The sequence below is a fragment of the Accipiter gentilis genome, chromosome 26 (genome assembly GCF_929443795.1).
Source record: "Accipiter gentilis chromosome 26, bAccGen1.1, whole genome shotgun sequence".
Lineage (NCBI taxonomy): Eukaryota > Metazoa > Chordata > Aves > Accipitriformes > Accipitridae > Astur > Astur gentilis.
The window spans coordinates 21,223,401-21,242,791 of record NC_064905.1 but is presented as its reverse complement, the minus strand read 5'-3'; the positions used below and the strand labels follow the sequence as shown (position 1 = coordinate 21,242,791).

The following is a 19,391-nucleotide window of genomic DNA, read 5'->3' as shown; positions in this document are numbered from 1 at the left end:
GTGAACCCGTGCCCCCTCACAGACAATGAACTATGAACGTCCTAGTGCTGTCCCCACCTTCGCTGGGTACCACTCTCCTTCTCTGATTATTTGTTTCATTTGCCTGGTATGTTATATCTTTCTCTACACAGAAAGCTCACTGGTGAATGGTGCCTCACCCAGCACAAAGACCTGACTGCAGGACACTACCACAGTATAAAGTGACAAGCAGACAAAAAAAAAAAAGTTTAGAGAAAGCATGGGACACCTACAGGGTGTTTTTCTGCAGTTAAATCCAAGTTTGGGCCTTTTCTTTAATCTTTATGTTTAAAAAAGGAGAAAACTTGGCAGTGCAGGCAGGCAGTGCGATAGTGTCCCACTGCTCGTCCAGGCTGCCCACGCATCTTTCCACCGCTCTCCCAATATACCTTCCTGTTGCGTATGACATCAAACCTGCCTTTAAAGTATTGAAAAGGAAATAACTAAAAATACGCTGATATTCTGCTGGATTGAAAGCACCTTAAAGACATTGGATGCAAATCTAATCTCACCGTCATCCAGATCCAGTGGATTGGAGAGAAATCCCAATGATTTCAGTAGCCTTCTATCATGCCGTCATTTCCCTTCCGCAGCTTCATCCGTGAGCGGTAGGAGAGGACAATACCAGTGGGCACCCTTTATGTGTCCTAACAGTTATTTCAGATCAGCCCAACCCGACACACAGCCCAGGTCAGGGGAAGATGGGAGAAAAAAACATTCCCAGGTTTTGCAAAATGCTCTCATTGCCCTTTTGCCATTTACGCTGAGAGCGGGTGCTAGGCAGTACATCTCTTACTATAAGCTATTGCACAACCTATGGCAAATGTGTGCTGTGAAATCAGAGTGTCTGAACGTCTTAAACTCCTGCATCAAAGTGACTGAGACCGGATCTCGGCTGGAAACTTGATGTGGAAAAAGCACTGAAAACAGACTACGTTACAGCTGTAGCTAGGTTGAGGAATCCCGTTGACTGTCGAGGCTCTCAAACCAAGGACAGAGCAAGGCCGGGCAGTGTCTGTACTACTGCTCCTCACCAGAAAAGCGGTCTGCAGAGGCCGGGGGGGACCTGGTCACACGCCGGTCCCCTGCCTTAGGTGCCCTGTGATGTGCCCAGGAATTGCTCTGGTGACTCTACCCAGCCGTTTCTTCCAGCCGTGCACTTAACGAGCATTCAACACTGGAATGCAGCAGCACACTCTTTACATCTACTTGCATCACTGGGAGGATTCATGCTGGCACCGGAGAACTCGTTGTGTAATGACCTCTACATGCCATGAAAGCATAAATGCAGAGGAGGTAGTCAGGAGCGTCACTCACAATCTTCAACTATTTTCCTTTTCTCTTGACTTTCTTTCTACCACCCGTGACGGTTCCTATTACTCCAGGCCCTACCGCATCCTTTCTGCAAGCTGCTAACACTGAGTAAATGAAAATGCAGTTTTGGCGCTCCCTGTTCGTTAGTCCTGATGTCAACAGCAAAAGCGTTCCCTTTGGAGCCGGAACCAGCTCAGGGGAGCTGGGCTGCTCGGGGGTGGCACCGGGGCCCGTTCCTCCACACTCCGCAGCGAGTGGAGTGGGAGCAGCCCGACCGCTGCCTGAGCTCCCACCCCACTCAGAAGAGCCTCACCTAGACCCTGCGTTTCACGCACTTCCTTTCCAGAATTACGGGGGTTGCTATGGGCTGGCAGAAAGTTTGGGACTCTACATGCTGGGATCACCGTGCTGGCTCCGGCTGCCCGGGCTGTGCGTGAACAGCGGCTGCGCAGGGGGAGCACGGGCTGGGGCTGAGCCCCTCGGTGGGACAGGGCCTGGATCCCTCTGTGGGGACGAGGGCTGGATCCCTTGGTGGGATCGGTCTGGATCCCTCGGTGGGGACAGGGGCTGGACCCCTTGGTGAGATCAGTCTGGATCCCTCGGTGGGGACAGGGGCTGGATGCCTCGGTGAGATCAGTCTGGATCCCTCGGTGGGATCAGTCTGGATACCTCAGTGGGATGGGGGTTGGATCCCTTGGTGGGGACAGGGGTTGGATCCCTCGGTGGGATCAGTCTGGATCCCTCAGTGGGATGGGGGTTGGATCCCTCGGTGGGGACAGGGGTTGGATCCCTCGGTGGGATCAGTCTGGATCCCTCAGTGGGATGGGGGTTGGATCCCTCGGTGGGGACAGGGGTTGGATCCCTCGGTGGGATCAGTCTGGATCCCTCAGTGGGATGGGGGTTGGATCCCTCGGTGGGGACAGGGGCTGGATGCCTCGGTGAGATCAGTCTGGATCCCTCGGTGGGACAGGGGTTGGATCCCTCGGGTGGGATCAGTCTGGATCCCTCGGTGGGGACAGGGGCTGGATCCCTTGGTAGGACAGGGGTTGGATCCCTCGGTGGGGACACGGGCTGGACCCCTTGGTGGGATCAGTCTGGATCCCTCGGTGGGGTGGGGGTTGGATCCCTCGGTGGGGACAGGGGTTGGATCCCTCGGTGGGATCAGTCTGGATCCCTCGGTGGGACAGGGGTTGGATCCCTTGGTGAGATCAGTCTGGATCCCTCGGTGGGGACAGGGGCTGGATGCCTCGGTGAGATCAGTCTGGATCCCTCGGTGGGATCAGTCGTTGGATCCCTCGGTGGGGACAGGCGCTGGATCCCTCAGTGGGACAGGGGTTGGATCCCTCGGGTGGGATCAGTCCGGATCCCTCGGTGGGGCCAGGGGCAGGACCCCCGGTGGGGGCGAGGGCTGGATCCCCGCGGCGGGACGGGGCCCGGATCCCCGCGGGGACGTGAGCCAGGCTGGGACGGGGTCGGAGCCGCTCGGCAGGCCCCGAGCCGAGCCCCCCGCTGGCGCATCCCGCACCCACGCAGGACCGCGGCGGCGCGGGGAGGGGAGGGGCGGGGGGCGGGGCCGTGGCGCGCGGCGCGGGGGGGCGGGGTGGGGGAGAGGGGGGCGGGCGCTCCCCCCGCGCCGCTGGTGCTACAACAGCGTGATTTCCCCGAAGTGATGCTGGAGGCGGTAGCCAATGGGAGGCGCGGCCGCCCCCCACGGCGACGCTGATTGGTCAAAACGCAGCCGGGCCCGGGGCGGCGGGGAATCCCGGGCGCCGCCGCGTTATACCCGAGGGCGCGCCCCGCGGGCGGCAGAGGCGGGTCGGCGGGCAGCGGGCGCGGACGGCTCGGCTCGGTTTAGCACGGCTCGGCACGGCTGGGGCACCGCACGGCACAGCGAGGTGGGTCGCGGTGTGTCTCGTCTCGTCTCGTCTCGTCCCGTCCCGTGGCGGAGTTCGTCCCCTGCTTTGCACGGCACCGGGACTCCGGGTGAAGGCGCCCCGCGGGGTCCGTGGGAACGGCCCCGGGGACACGGCACGGCACGGCTTTGCTCGCCAAGACGGGGCAGCGCCGGCTTTCGCCGTGCGGAGGCGGTTTGGGGGAGCGGGGCTTATCGCGCCGGCAGCCTCCGGGTGGGTACCGGGCATCCCTCCGGAGGGCGGCGGTCGCGGTCCCTTACACAACGCGCGGGAGGGGACCGGGACCGGGACCGGGACCGGGACCGGGATCGGGACCGGGCGGGATGTCACGTCCCCCCGCGGGGCCGGGCATGTCCGGGGGCGGCTGCCGCTCCGCGGGCTCAGCCGGAGGCTTCGCTCCGCCGTTGAGCGTGTGCCAGCGCCGAGCCCCGGGGCCGGATCCCGCAGCCCGGAGCCGCGTTCCCGGCGGGGGGTAGCCCTGGCTGACCTCCCCCCGTCCCGTCCCTTCCCTTCCCGTTCCCCCCGTCCCGTCCCGTCCCCCCCCAGCCCGGGGCGGGCACTCTCCGGGCCGTCGTCCCGCCGCCCAGCTCGTTGCTGGTGAAAGTCAGAAATGTATTGTTTGGGAAATCTTGGGCTGTCTTGGGGGGGGGGGGGGGGGGGAAGAAAAAAAATAAACCACCGCAAACAGGAAATTATTTCTGCAGAGGAAGGGCTGGGAGGGCCGCGCCGGGGCCGGCGGTTTGCCGGGGCCGATGGCGGTGCTAACTGGGGAGATTGCCCCCCTCCCCCCCCCCCCCGCTCCCTTGCGCAATTTAATTAATAATAAACTTTTAAGAAGACGACCGTGCCCGCGGGGAGACACCCGCTCCCACTCCCGGGAAAACTGCGCGGGTGCTGGCGGGGGGGGGGGGTGTCCCCCTCCCGGGCTGCCCCGTCCCACGCCAAGCTGAGCAGCCCACTTCCAGAATTTGGAAGCCGAGAGGTGGTTTTGGGGGAGAGCGGGATGTGCTGCCCTCCAGGAGCAGGGGGAAGATACCGAAAAAAAGTTCCAGACCCTGGAAAAGCAGTTTTGGTTGCCCCCATAGTGTTAGGGGTAATGGTGACGGAAGGGAGGGTCAGGGAGGGGGGTGATGTTGCAGAATGGTTAAAATAGCGATGAGGTTTTTGCTGACCTGTTATTTCTTTCATAGACAACATGCCAGTGTCAAGAATGCGCATGAGGCCCTGGTTGGAAATGCAGATTAATTCCAATCAAATACCAGGGCTGATATGGATTAACAAGGTGAGGGTCATTTGTTACTGTTACTAGCATTATTATTATTATTATTACTTCTGTATCGTTAATCATCCTTATTCTCAGAGGACACTAAACATAAGTCAAGATCATAAAGGAAAGGAGGACATGGAGAAAACTTGCAAGCATGATGTTTAAAACCCAACTATTTTTGTTTTCAGAAAAGGTAGCTCTGGTCAGTACAGAATGTAGTAGTTCCATTTTTTTTTCTGGGAAAATTCCCAGGAGGAAAATGATAAATTAAAATAAAAGCAATTTGAACATGATGGAGAACCAAGAAAACTCCAGGACCTTTTCACTCCTGCTGCCCACTTGAGCCAAGTCGCTTCCTGCCCCAGTTGAGTAGCAGTTACTCAACACTCCCAGTTGCTCCCAGTTTTAAGATTTGGCCTGAAAGAAACACTGTATTTTTTGGTCTGGAAGGCACATCCCTGTACCTGTAGCACAGGGTGAGATCACCAGGCTTATTGAACCAGGTCTCTTTTCTCTGAAGCTTCTGTATCCAGCCTGAGGTGATATTTAAGCTGGAACATGTTTTTCTTAAGATTCCTGCAGGGTCTTACGGGCAACTTTAAAAAGGGATTCTCTACCAAAGTGTACCTAGAAAATATACTGTAGCTTATGACACACTAACAGATTAGCTGCAATGCTTTTAAATGATTCTGCGATAAAATTGGCGATATTGCTTACTTCTACTGTACCATACCGCATGCGGCCTTCCCAGTTTCAGAACGCTTAAAAAGTCTTGTATGCATTGAACAAAACAGATGTACAATGGGTGCTCAGTTAAGATAGAGGGCAGAGGGTTTATGAAGTTTCTGAGCTGCTGCTGAGAATTCTTTGATTAAAGCCATCGTTCCAAACTGGCACGCGATGCTTCTTTTTTAATTCAAGTCTCTATTGATTTAACTTCAGGATAAGATGATGTTTCAAATCCCATGGAAACATGCAGCTAAGCACGGCTGGGACATGGAGAAAGACGCCTGCCTTTTCCGGAGCTGGGCCATTCATACAGGTCTGTGCTGGCTTTACATTTCCATCAGTCATACGAATTATCTCAAACGCGGCATTCTTTTGTCTTGACTTACACCTCAGCTAGTTATATTAACTACTAGTATATATGTCAGAGAAAATAGAAAAAGAAATTTTTTTTTTTGTGGGAAGAAGTAGCACTGAAAAGTCTAAACACTCACCCCATCTCTTATTTATAGGAAGATATAAAGTAGGTGAGAAAGACCCTGATCCGAAAACCTGGAAGGCAAACTTCCGCTGTGCTATGAATTCACTGCCTGACATCGAAGAAGTGAAGGATAAAAGCATCAACAAAGGCTCCAGCGCTGTCAGGGTTTACAGGATGCTGCCTCCCCTGACGAAGGATCAGAAGAAAGGTAACCCCTCAGCAGTCCAGCCGGGGTTACGCAGCTTCCACCACTGCGCTTAAACACCGCTTAAATTTCCTGCTCGGCGTAGGCAGGGGTAGAACAGACCTGTTGGTAGCACCGGTGCTACTGGGGTCAGTCACTGGTTCTTGCCATTGGTAACGCTTTGTACAAGCGGTTCATTTTATCCCAAATTCTTCAAATGTGCTTAAAGGCATCATTAGGAGGCAACGGGGACTCGCTGCTGCTGACAGCAGTAGCAGAGCTTGCTGAGCAGGGCTCAAAGCTGCAAGAGCTCACGCTCACCTAAAATGTCACCCATGCAGCCCTTTCTCACGTTTGTCTTATTTTTATTTAACAGAAAGGAAGTCAAAGTCTTCAAGAGAGGCAAGAAACAGGAGCAAGAGAAAGGTATGTGGCTGTAGAGGCAGCTGAAGAAGCTAGAGGTTTTGGTGGTTTTCATGGTTAATTTTTTTTCATATGGGAGCTCGTGCATTCTTAGACAAGTCTTTCATCCTTTGCCCTTATTTTTGTAGTCGTACGAAGACATGAGGACGGAGGAGTCGGCAGAAAGACTAACCAACACTCCTCTGCCAGATGACCACAGCAGCTACACCGTTCATGACTACGCGGGGCAGGAAGTGGAGGTTGAGAGCTCGTCCATCACCTTAGGTGAGACTCAGTTTTTAGCTCCCTGAGCAGAGTGGAAAGTGCCGTTTGCGCTAAACCCACAGTCTCTGCGCCAAAAGACAAAGATGACTCTTGGGGCTGAGCCGTCAGACGGGCAGGGAGGAAATGGAGGTGGTTGTGTCTCTCCTGTGAATGCCAACTCCTCCTGGTGCATCCCGCAGACCTCTCGCCGTGCGAGGTGAGCGGCTCGCTGACCGACTGGAGGCCGCCGATGGAAATCACCATGGCTGACAGCACCAACGACCTCTACCAGCTCCAGGTGTCTCCCCTGGCTTCGTCCTCAGAAGGTGGGTGTTTCTTTTTTCCTGCCCCGGTCTTTCATCGGTCTATTGGAAGCAAGCTGGAGGCAAGGCAGTGGGATGAAGAAGTGCCTGGGGGATCAGGAGAAGCAAGAGTTGTCTTGTAGAAAAAAACCAAACACACCTCCACTTGATGGATTTGGGTGTCTGGAGCTACCAAACCGGCCAGGTTACAGAAGGGGCATGAGCCACCTGCAGAAGTAGTTGCTGATGGGCGAAAGGCTCTGAAATACCATTTGCTTTGCACATGTGAGCAAAGGGGCAGGCTTTGTCTCGCAGGCTCAACGCGATGGCACGGACAGGTCGGCCTGTAAAGAGGAGGAGAGTTTTCCGAGCCGGGAGGGTGGGATTGGGACAGCTGGAAGGAGGAGATGCAGAAGCAGGACAGCGTTGGGGACAGTAGTGACAGTGGAGGACACCATGCTTCCCAGGGGTTCTTCACTCGGGGCAAATCATCTCGCTCCCGCGTACCAAGCGGGCTCTGCTTTGGAGACTCTCGGGGAAGCATCTGAGCTCCTGGAGCCTTGCACGCCAACGTGCCCTTGTTGAAGAGCACCCGAGATGAAGGTCTGGGGGGAGCCTGGGGCACGGAGGTGCTGGGGGGCCTCCCTGCCTCCAAGCCCTGAGCCCCTCCTCGGTGTCAGCCGTAGGGAGGGGGAAGTAAAAGGTAGTGGTGTTTTGTGACAAGAGAATACGAAGCGGGTTGTGTGGTGAAGAAGCAGAAGTGTGAAAAGTTGACATCTATGTCTGTTTTCTTCTCTTCTTTTTATGTGCTTACAAAACAGTCACGGACGAAGATGAAGAGGAAATAAATTCGGAGATTTTTAAGGTAAAACCAGCCCTTCTGGTCAGAATAAAATTGGCCAAAGTTGCTGTTTGCACCAAGAGAGGAAGGGAAGCAGCTATCTGATCCAGTCCTCTATGAGCTGGACGTACAGTTATGTAATCCAAGACCCTTATTTAATGAGGAAGCCTGAAAAATTCAATATAAAAAGGCAGCTACTTTGCAAACATGAGCTGGAGAGGACACATCCATGGAAATATTTACTCTTCATGTGAAAGTCAGAGAAAGCTATTGAGTACTCCTAGAAGTAGAGGTTGCTTTGCTAGAGTCTGCAAAGGTTCTCTAAACTGTTTTATTTTGCCCTTCCCTCCACCTCTGACATGTGGCGCTTAATCTGAGTTTCCAGACATGTCACGCTCATCCCACTGATAAGATGGGGGTTTCATCACCGAAGGTGCTCCAGCCCTCCCTGTTTTGCACTAACTTTTTTTTTTAACTGGGAGTAAAACAAGTTTTATATAACATAGCATGAGGAGATATAATATGATCTTTTTTGCTTACCTGCCTTCTAATTAAGGGGAAGGAATAAAACATTGCACCCACAGAAAAAAGAGCAGTTTTTACCATCTCCTTATTCTCTTACAGCTGCTTGAACCAGCCCAAGATTGGCACACCACCAGCGTTGGGGGGAAAGGCTTTCTCACCAACGAGCCGGGCACCCAGAGCATATGCAGCACTTACAGCTACAAGGAGCAGGATGGGGAGATCGACACAACTTCGGGTACAGACTTCTCAGTTATCACTGATGGTCATTGCCACAGGATGATGCAGCCAAGGGTTTTCATGCAAGACACTAATTGGGAGGGAGCAAAACAAATAGGGGATTCACACGTCCCTGTGTTCTGAGATTTCCAAGTAGCCTGCTGGAGGGCTGTAAGGAATTTGTTGATAAAAAGGAAAAGGTGAAAAATCTCTCCTGTAAGAGTATACTAGAGATTTGTCCTAGGGTTATACACATCTAAGTTATGTCAGCTTTCAGAAACTCCTTGCAATGTAACTGAAGAATTTCCATAAGCAATAGCTTAAACAGGACGGTTTAACAGAGAGTTTTTGAAGTATTTTAGCAAAACATTAGTCTAAGGTATTTACTCACATCTGAGAAATCTTTCCATTTTTGATATTTTTTCTGTGTGTATATATATATGTACACACACGTATACGCTATTTTGCTCTTGCTGTATGTGATTCAGTACTCATTCTTGTTTTATTTTGTCTAGGAGAGCTGGAGTTCAGGTTCTTAGACCAGAAAAGCAGTCTAGACTTCTCCTGGCTGGAGACAGTGAGACCTACCATGCAAGTCATTCCCTGTGGCTTGTAAAGCCCTGGCTTCCTCTGACCACAAACTGCTTTTGGGTAGAAGCTTTGGCAAGCCTGAAGAGAATGGAAGAAGTTGTTTGTTACTGACTGAACAAAGACCATAGCTTTTATATTCCGTTTAGCAAGAAAAACTCCATTATAAAAAAAAAAGAGAAAAAAAAAAAAGACTCCCATCTCACTAGCAGGACTCCTGGCACCAAAGATGCTCAGCCACAGCACGCACCTTGTCATTGCTTTGGAGGTGAAGCTTTTGCTGGGGGGTTGCCGACGTGCTGTGGGGTCTGACCTGGCGGGTACCACTGACCGTGTGCCAGAGGAGGACGTTACCGTCCTCCCAGCGTGAGATGTGATGAGCACTTTACCCATGGAGTGCTTAGGAGAGACACTGCAAATGAGTCTCCTACCTGTTAGTTTGGGTTGCTGCTTACTTGTGCAACACTGGTGATATTGAGCTTAACGACTGTCATTATACTTAGAAAAATTGCACTAATTGGCCCTCTCTTCTTTGATTTACTCCATCACGTGGCTCATCTTTCAGATCTTTCAACTTTAAACTGTGTAAATAGTTTAGACCAATAAAATGTGAAAATTCAGTTTAGGCTTTGCTTCTACATAGTACAGTTACCCAGACCCACCCATAGGATGTTACCTGCTCCTAGGCATGCCGTATCTATTTCCATAGAATAGTTGAAGAGCTGCCGCATGAAACAATTTTTGCACTGATGGGGCAGAGCTCTTTATTTATACCATGCCTTTCTGAGATGCCTTCTACCACTCTACCAGGATACCTACAGTACTGTACGCCGTCACGGGAGCTGTAACGCCCTGCAGACCCACCCTGGGCCAGTGTGTGCAGGAGGAGAGTGCAGGGTGGAAGAGGTTCTAGTTTGTGTGTAATACATAGGAATCAAATCACTAAGCTGTTATAGACTATTTTCCTGTACATTTTATTTTTGTATATAACACATTGTATATTTGTTTTAATAAAGATGTTTTATATATGACATGTTTACTTTTTCTCATGGGAGAGCTCTGAGAATGCATTCCGGATTCCTTGAAAATACCCAAACAGATGTGACGGAGACAGTTGGAGGGGGTTTTTTTTCATGAGTCATGAAAGCACAGGGAATTTAGTACAGCTTGCTCTTGTTTTCCACCCCCCCTGCCAGTGCAGCTGATGGGTGGAATCCTGCTTGCCCTGGGAAGGGAAGCCCCAGTCCTGTGCACGTGTAGGGTAGATGGTTTCTATCTGCCGTCATCTGCAACTGTCAGACCTAACTTACAGCAGGGTTAAAGGCTATGCTATTAAAAACCTTACGCACCACCAAGTCCCTGCTATGGATGTCCCTATCAGCAACACTTCCAGCTTCTGTGATAACAGCAGCGAAGACCTAGCCAAATAACTCCAGTTTGCCTAAAAAGAAAGTGTACGCACAATTCAGAAGGCAAAGGGAAAGCAAGCTGGGTTTCCCCTCTATATTTTATTCATTTGCCATAGTTTCAGGCTGGAAAGGTCTGACATTGCATCGTCTGGGCTGGGAGACGAGAGACAAGCGTGGCTGAGAGAACGTGTCTCCAGCTGCAGCCACCAGCACCTGACAGTGCCTGGAAAGCCCCCGTACTGGACAAAGCTGGGTCACGCTGGCCTTTGGGGAATAACTTCATTCACTGAGCAAGAGCGAGGAGCATATCAGGCTGTGGGAGAGGAAGACCCAACCGAAAGGACAGGAACAAAGCGGACATTTCCTACCGCTTTTGGCAGAGGCTCCGCTGTGACTCGAACTGCACACACGTGGGGACAGATGTGGGGTTTACCGAGGGAAAAAATAAGGAAGCAGGTGGTGGCGAGTCTCAAATCCAGCACAGTTTGGATACGGCACAGCAAGGCGGACGGGCAGCCCGGGGAGGGAGAGGCTGGGCAGGGTTCTTGCGGTGCCTGTTAGTCATTAACTGGCCCTATCTCCGAGACGGCCCAAAGCCGGCAGCGGCAGGCAGCACCCTTCCAGGTGGCACCAGGCAGAGAGCAGCTTCCTACGCCTCATCCTGGCTCTGCGTGGGTGGCAGCCTCGGGGGGTGATGTCCTTGCTCTCCCCCGGCGGTCACAATCCCTGGCAGGGTATCTGCCCCAAGGGTCCACCTCCCAAGAAGGGATCCGGCCAGCCAGCATCCCCCCCGGGTACCAGGGCCACGGGCTGCCTCTGATCGCACCCGCCTAAAATCCTGCTCCCCGATGCAGATCTAGAGCAGGAACGTTTTGTGCACGAGCAAAGAAATCACCCACCAGACCAGATTTCTGCCCCGGCCAGCTGCAGCAGCAGCTACGGCCAAGGAGGGAGCGTGGGGCTGCGGGGTCCAGAGCCACCGCTGTACGCCCGGGAAGGGACACCCGCTCAGCACCCTCCACGCAACCAGGGGAAATCGGTTTTGTTTAGGAACTGCTGCAAGTCTGTTACACATGGGGGGAGGAGGCGGGAGGGAGAAGGGAAACTTTCTACGATGCGAACGGTGCTAAAAATAAGGTAGGCATTAATCTGTCCATTCATGCATTAAAAGGAGCAAGTTTTTCACAGTTATGCTCAGATACAAAAAAACAGCACTTAAGTTCTCACAGATAAAATGATTTGACCAAGATCTGAGGACAGAAGAAAAGAGCAGCTAGTATGTGTCACCCAGGGATCACAGACACGCTCCAAGTGTGTTTTTACCAGGACAGAAGAGATGCTTTCCTTCATCACCTGCCAAGGTACCTGCCTGACCGACTGCACTTTAGGTATTTTGCCACTGAAAAGCGGCGAAGTCCCATGACAGGGTGGCATTTATCCATCCAGTTGCTTCACTGGGTGAGTAACTGCCAAATTCAAAGTAATTTGTTGTTGTTTCTGTTGTTTTGAACTCTTTGGGAGGAGGGGGAAAAAAAGAAAAAAAAAAAAAGAAACAGCAGAGTTGAGCTCTCCAGCTCAAGAGGGATGTGACTTGCCAAAGCCCAGTGAGACTCAGAGGCTGCTGCACCGTGTTGATGCCTGACTGGCTCCTCCATCACCTCCGGGGCAGACGGGGGTTCTAGAAGCGATATTTCTTCTCCCAGTGCCAACTAAGAGACCTTTAGGCTGCTTCTACCCAGAGAAGCATCATGAGCTCTTTAGGATAAGCCTCCTACATAGGCTATGCAATGAAAACAGTTTTAAAACCTTGACATTGACTTCTTCTGCATTTGCCTATCCTAATCGAGCTCTTCATACCCAGTAAACTTCAGCTGGCTATCCTGTGTTGGAGTAAGAGTTGTTTTCACCTTTAACATGCACGCAGCTACATTGAGCTGGGAAGTAATTACATACCAGGAGAGCAGGTCATGGGAGAGAGCTCACCCCTGCCAAACCCAGGGAAAGCAATAAAAGGAAAGTTTTTATGGGCAGGGCTCGAAGGGCAAGTGGCTCTTTCTTGTGCCATGAACCTTGCCTGGCAGTGAGAAAGATCTACAGGCAATGCAACTGTTGTAAAAATAGAGATCACCTCTCTATGGTGGAAAAGAAAAAGGAGTTGTATCAGTCATCGTTTGGGAAACGAATGGAGCTAACGCTGCAGGCTTGGCAGGCTGCTGGAGCAGAGGCTCTCCATCATTTACACCATACTTAAACCATCGCTGGCTGCAGCTTACTTGCAAACCTTGAAACCATTTAAAAACAAATCCAAGATTTTCCTTATTGAGTTTTAGAGTTTTAGGACGTCAACAGGACAAAACCTCCTGAAAAATAACACGACAGTCTCAGAAACAGTCCCACAACCTGAACCTGGGAAAGCCCTACAGCAACTCAGGCACAGATTTTGCTGCTGCAGCATCCTGCACCGAGGTGGCAGACAACCGCCTCGGTCTTGCCAATAGAGATTTTCAGTGCTGCAGAGGCAAGGCTATCACACATCTGTTAATTGCAGTTTTTCCTAGTAAAACCCCTTGACCTACAAATAGAGAGTTGTTGCTTTTCCCTTGACCTTTGTCCAAATGGATTGTTAAAATGCCCTTCCATAATTAGAGGGGAACATAACTTCCTCCCCTGTGGTCTGCTTTGCACATTGCTTGTAATTTAATCACTCATTAGGGGCAACCTGTGAGCAGCTCAACACCTAAAGTTGCTGCCTAAAGGAGCCTTTTGCTCTTGGCTGCCCAGAGCGGTGGCACCTTGCGTGAGCTTTGCCAGCCAGGCAGCAGAGCCTGCAATTAGTGTTTCACCTTTATTTGCCATCGTGATTGAATCCTGATAGTTGGACACATTTCCAGGCAGTCACATGATTTACGGTATCACACCTATAAAGGATAGCAGTGCTTTGGACCAAAGGTATGAATTTATAACTGCAAAAAATAGTGGAATATTTGTTTGTGGTGCAAAGGCAAACTATTGCTTAGATAGCAACCAAATATCTTGGACTGCAAACATTATTTATCTGCTGTTGTGCTGGATCATTCCTCCTCTCCGGTTCCCCAAGGGTCCATTCCCCCCCCCCTCCCCATGTTTGTACATACAACACAAGGAGGACAGAAACTTCTGCAGGACAGAAACCTCTCCCAGAGGCTTGGGAAGGCCAAGGGAAGAAGTATTGTCTGTAGAAAAGTCAGTTTTAGAGTTAGATGGGGAAAAGTTTTCCCTAGAAAGGGAGGAAAGTCACATTTTCATGGACAAATGGCATCTAAGTTGTATTTTCTCTTGCAACCAAGTGCTTCAGTCGACTCTGTACCCGCTTCCACCACAGCACAGCGCTGCACTTCAGAGCTCCTTTCCCTCCCACATTTTCCCCATCCTCTTCATTACTTCTCTCACCATTAAACTCACCCCCGTCCCTCCCCAGCCTTCTCATGTGCGAAACAAACAATAACAAAAGCACGTTCACGCAGGCAGCACGCTGCGCGTAGCTCAAGCTACTTGCACACCATGTCACTCTGCTCTAACCTTTGGTCTCTTCTGTTCCAATAACATCAGGATGAAAATTCCGCCCGTGTAGTTCCCTGCCACGTTGGGCTGCGGGTGGCCACCCCGAGCCGCTGGGATGGGATGGGGAGATCTTCCCATGGCCCCTTCCAGAGTTCAAACAAGAGCATGGCACGCACTGCCACTGAGCGGAACACTCACAGGCCACATGAACCTGAGCCAGCAGAAGCCAAAAATCGCCCAAAACCTAGAAAACCTGCTCATCCCGCTGGCAGACGTATTTGGTCACCAGCTGGATGCAAGCAGAGGTGTCAACCCACAGTATTAAGGACCGGGGGCTGCCAGGCACAGACAGTCATACGCTCATTCCACTAATTGCCTTGCTGACCACGGTGAAGAGCAGTGCCCGACCGCAGACAGCACGACAGGAGTAACAAGGAGGACAGGGAAGCCAGGAGGGTCTGTAGCCACAGAGCTAGGAGACGATGAGGACCAGGGGGTGGGCGAGGGGGGCAGATCTCATCACCCCCCCATCCCAGACCAGTGCGGGCTGGGACCCGGGTGCCAGAAGTTACCAGGGTCTGCCTCTGCATGAGTACAAAGGCAGTTAATCATCCCTTCTGGTATATCAGGCTGGTAAACAAAGTCCGGCGAGGGATGCTGGGTTAGGGGCGAGACACCAGCACAGCCCCCGCAGCGCAGACCTGCCTCTCGCAGCTCACCAGCATCTCCTCAGCTGCCAAAAACCAGAGAGGAGGAGAAGGCTGAGCTGGTGGCACAGCAGGTTGCCGGTGGCTCTTCCCCTGGCAAGCGGCACCCGGATCCTGGGCCAGAACAGCAGCAACGCGCGTTACTTCTACAACACGTATACATACTGTGTACAGGATACTTACACAGCACCGTGAAGGATGCTGACTGTCGATGCCTGCGCAGAGGATGCTCAGCCAGCGCAGATGAACTCGCAGCCTATTTCGGTATAGGAAATTTCACGCTGCCTGTTGTACATTGTTCCCCACTGCACGGCTGCGACACGCTACGCTGCGGACACGTGGCCGCAGCATCAAAGCACAGAAACGCTGGGGCAAGCTGAGATGCGTGCAGCAGCTTCTGGGGATCTTCCAGGGGAATTCAACCTCGCCAGCTTTACGTGACTGCCTTAGCAGAAACAGATGCCTCGTCAGACAGTGGCAAGGGGAAGGACTTTGTTTTCTCTGTTTGCATGGAGCAATGGTTAAAAATACAAAAGCAAGGGAATGGTTAAAAGGCAGGTTTCACTGGGAGGAAGACAGGATAATGGTTGAGGAGCTCTGGGCAACCGGAAAGTAGATGGAGGTTTTGCTCCTCTCCAAGCATGCAGTGGTTTAGCAGTGATAGCACAGAGAATGAAGGACGGAAAAGAGCATAAGGATGCTGGCCCTAATTCAAAATGAATCTAGCACAAGCATTACGCATATTAGCTATTTGCAAGCAGGGCTATTAAATAACAAGACCCAGGCTAACCACAGGCATAAACACTGAACATGCCCAGTTTTAACATCTGCATTGAAAGAATATGTTTCACTGTTTGTTCTGTCATGATCTAAACACTATAAAGACTTCACCAACAGTCTTCAGGCAGAAGTTAATTGGGAAGCCAAGTCCAGACAGGTACAACTTTGTTTTCACAAACTTCATTGCTGAAGAAAGAAGAGGGATTAGAGAGCGGAGTGTGGACTATGCTGGCTGGTTCCTAGCCTTGTGGCTGGGTTTTAGGATATTTTTACAAACTCCTGGAGGGCGATGGCACAGATTACCAGTGGCATTATTTGAAATCAGCAGGTGAACCATGTTAGCATATACACATTTCACACGGAAATAATAATAATTCAGTATTATATCTAGCGACTGCCATTCCTGTCCGGAGCAATCCTTTGCCATCAGCTTTGGAAGACCTTCACTGGGGTTTCTCCTGCTCCGCGTGCTGCACCCCACACTTCTGGAAGCCCACGGACAGACTTTCCCAGGGGGGTACCAGGGCGACTTACCTCGGTGCGAGCGATTCATGCCACTGTTTGCTCTGCCCCGTAGCTCCACATGGCTCCTGCCCTCACCCCACGACGAGGTCCCAGCTCACCCAGTGCAGGCTGGGTCCACAGCAAAGCTGTGCTTCATTTGCCTAATGTTCATGTGATAGCTGTATCATCTCAGGCTGCACGCCAAAATCCCAGCACAAGCCACATCACATCAAGAAACCTCATGTAGTTTGTATCCACTAATGCATAACATCCATCAAGCTCACACCAACAATCAACAACTGCATCTGAGCCATAGCAAAAGCATCTTAGATGCTGCCTACAAAATATTATCTGAACCACGAGAGCTGTAAATGTTTTACAACAATTGGCTGCGTCAGAAACAAGCTGCTTCCCAGCTGCCATGCATAATGCTACCAGGCTATTCCAGGGGAATGGTCCAAACCAGCACTGCTCACCGATGCTACCCGCACAATTTCCACGCACGGGTGATCAGCCCGTCTCATTGATAGGCTTTTTCTCCATGAGGCAGAGAGAGGACAGCTATCATCAACAAGAGGAAGAGGATTTAAAAACCCCACAGCAATTAATAGGGATGTTCTTGGACCTATTTTTAATTTACATCTTGTGACTGACCAGATTTCAGATTGCCGGTGTGTTTAATTAAGGCGCTATTACCAAAACTGGCCTTTCTTAGCTGACTTGGTGTTATCTTCCCTTAGAGCTAAAGGCAACAGGAGCTTTTTCCATTGATTTTAAAAGGCTTGGGCCCACCTAGGTTATACCCTTGCCCAGCTGTGTGCAAAGATGACTAAATTCTGGGCCTTAATTCCCAGATCCCGTTTGCTGCTGGGTTCATCCCAACAGTTCAGAACCCGATGCCGTCCCTGCAGCTGAACACCTCCCGCACCTCCGCTCCGAGGCAGGTAGCGGCACATGAAAGCCACGTGCGTGCACTGGTAGCAAAGCCAAGGCAAAGCCTGAATATAATTCCTGTCTTCAGGAAAATTCCCCTTCCTCAAAACAGCAATTCCTCATGGAGAAGCATGGAGAGCTTTGCTGGAAGCATAGGCTGAGCCCCTCATCCCCATCCCTGATGAACAGCTCAGCAGGGGAAAGACCCCAGCTGACGTTCCTCCGGGGTTTTACTCATGATAAACAGGTAGCAAATCTTCTACCTCATTAGCACCTTGAGAAAAGCAACTCATTGCAGTGTTTTGATTACAGTGCGTGCGCCTTTACGTAACACGAGCTTAGGGAGTGTAGGCAGCCCTCGAACTGCGCATAGGTATGAGGAAGCCTCGGCAAAACATTTTCCTGTGTTCCACATCGGGGTGCCATCCCCTGCTGCCATGGAGGAGCACAGCCAGGCTGAGCAGGTGGCCTTGCAAGGCATTCTCCCCAGGAACGACTCTGCTTTTGCCCCTTTTGCAGGGACTGCAGCCCCCGCAGCAGGAACCCCGCAGCGGGACGGTGGCAGGACCCTGCCTGGGTCAGGGAGCCGCACACAGCGCCCCACGGCTGATGCTCGACTGTTCCCAGTGCTGAGGCTGCAGCGTTGATGCTCTGTCACGTATGTGCATTGCACGGTACCTTACAGTCAAGCAAAATTTCTGTATTTCAGGGAAAGCGGCTAACTGCCCTGGGGAAGGTTCTTGCCATGAACAAGAGTAACTTATACTCCGAGCCCCGTTTAAAGGCTGTGGGGATCACTTTGCAGCAGAGGTGTTTCCCTGCCACATGCTGTCCTGTACCCTGTGGGAGAGGCACGGGTGGGCTACGCTCCCCTTTTAGCAACCAGCTCCTTTTCACTGCTTGGCTGCTGCAGGGATTTTGCATCCCTGGCCGTCTCAAACGGGCTGGCTGAAGGCCACCTGCGCAGAGCCCCAGCTCGCCTGCAATGCCCCAGCTCCACAACTCTCCCGGGTTCTCAGTGTTCACCAAACCCACGTCAAGCGCTTCAGAAATTAGGTCTCTGCAGCCACAGAAGCGGTGGGAGCAGCCGTGCTGGCAGACAACGGGGACCTGTGCTCCAGCCTCCCCGGAGCCCTTGGCTGGAAGGAGCCGCTCCATCATTTCCATGACCTTTCCACATGGCTCTTGTAAAGGTGAGGAGAAAGATGCTGGTCCTCCAACTCGTTTCTTTTTGCTTTCAGTGCAGGACCCGGCAAGTTGTGAGACAGAGGAGCCAGGTGTTGTCCTTACCACGGCTCTCTCCTCAAAATTGAGAGGATGGTGCAGAAAACCCACCGCTGCCCTCCCAGCCGTGGGATGGGCAAAGCATCCACTCAGCGCAGCCCTGCGCTTACCTCCCGACTTCTTGCTAAGGGCCTGGAAGGGATTGACTTGGCCCCACTTTACAGAATAACAACGCAGGGGCGGCTGGAGCCACTTCGGTGGCACAGTTTCACAATGAACTCGCTGCGGTTCAGCAAACCTCAGGCACCTTGTGTCTGAGGAACAGGAACTCGGTGACTGAGGTCTGCAGGACGCAAGCCCAGCCCTGCAGGAAAACGAACTTGCTACGGTGTCAAAAACCCAACAAAACACTCGGGAGCTTGGGACGTGTCCCCCGCGGCGGGTGTCCCGAGCCTGCGCGTCCCACCTGGGCTACACCACTGCCCTTTGTGTGGAGTCCAGTCCAGCCTTCTGCTCTGGAAAACAAACTCACTAAATCGAGAAAAACTACGAGAAAGGCTAATGTTATACTTGATAACAACTTGCTGCCTCCTGCACCTCTGCTGAACAAACCACTATTTCCTGAATTGAGGTGTCAGGCATGAAATATTTCACATGCTGGAGCAACCGTCACCATCTGCTAAGCGACAAACAGAACTTAAGCTTTTCCTGGTATTTAATGCATAAATCAGGGTGCGTCCTGTGTGGCTGTTTGCGATTCTGTAATTGAAAACTCCCCGTCTTGCTTGGGGAGGTGGCAGTAAAAATGCTTGTACAGCCAGTGTAGATTTAGTCTAAACCACTTTCTATCAACGTCTCTCTATAGCATGCCTAACTGGAGTGCGCAGTCTAATGCTACTGCAGCAGGAGCGTTGCCAGCAGTGCCTGTGGGCATCAGGTAAGGCCATACCTGAAGAACCAAGAATTTGCTTCCTTGGATAGCCTCTTTTCCCTACAGCTAATACGGATCTAGCCTTTCCTTCTGCTCCACATCTCACCACCTGGGTGAGAAATAACTCGACCATTACTCGTGACCCCACAGATCTGGCAGGCTGATCATTGCATAAGCATTTATTTTCACTCACAGCCCTCCAGGCACTCAATTATCCCACCAAGTCCGTACCCAACAAGCACCCAGCAGACTGCGTTGCCTGGGGTCACCAGGCCACGTGCAGCAGAGACAAGACGACAGACCTCCACGCTGGGAGAGCATT

At 51.9% G+C, this 19,391-nt stretch overlaps 1 protein-coding gene and 1 long non-coding RNA gene across 2 annotated transcripts in view; one reads left to right on the top strand and one right to left on the bottom strand.

Annotated features, from left to right (window-relative positions):
• The window catches only part of LOC126050828 (uncharacterized), a 38,803-nt gene that overhangs the window by 5,272 nt on the left and 14,140 nt on the right, over positions 1–19,391 (bottom strand). The gene's annotated exons all lie outside the window — the stretch shown is intronic.
• On the top strand, positions 3,121–9,189 carry IRF1 (interferon regulatory factor 1). The gene is made up of 10 exons (XM_049829235.1): positions 3,121–3,227; positions 4,436–4,527; positions 5,455–5,554; positions 5,751–5,927; positions 6,280–6,329; positions 6,455–6,590; positions 6,770–6,895; positions 7,693–7,736; positions 8,337–8,472; positions 8,969–9,189. The coding sequence occupies exons 2-10, from the start codon at positions 4,441–4,443 to the stop codon at positions 9,067–9,069; spliced, it is 957 nt and encodes a 318-aa protein (XP_049685192.1). The 5' UTR covers positions 3,121–3,227; positions 4,436–4,440; the 3' UTR covers positions 9,070–9,189.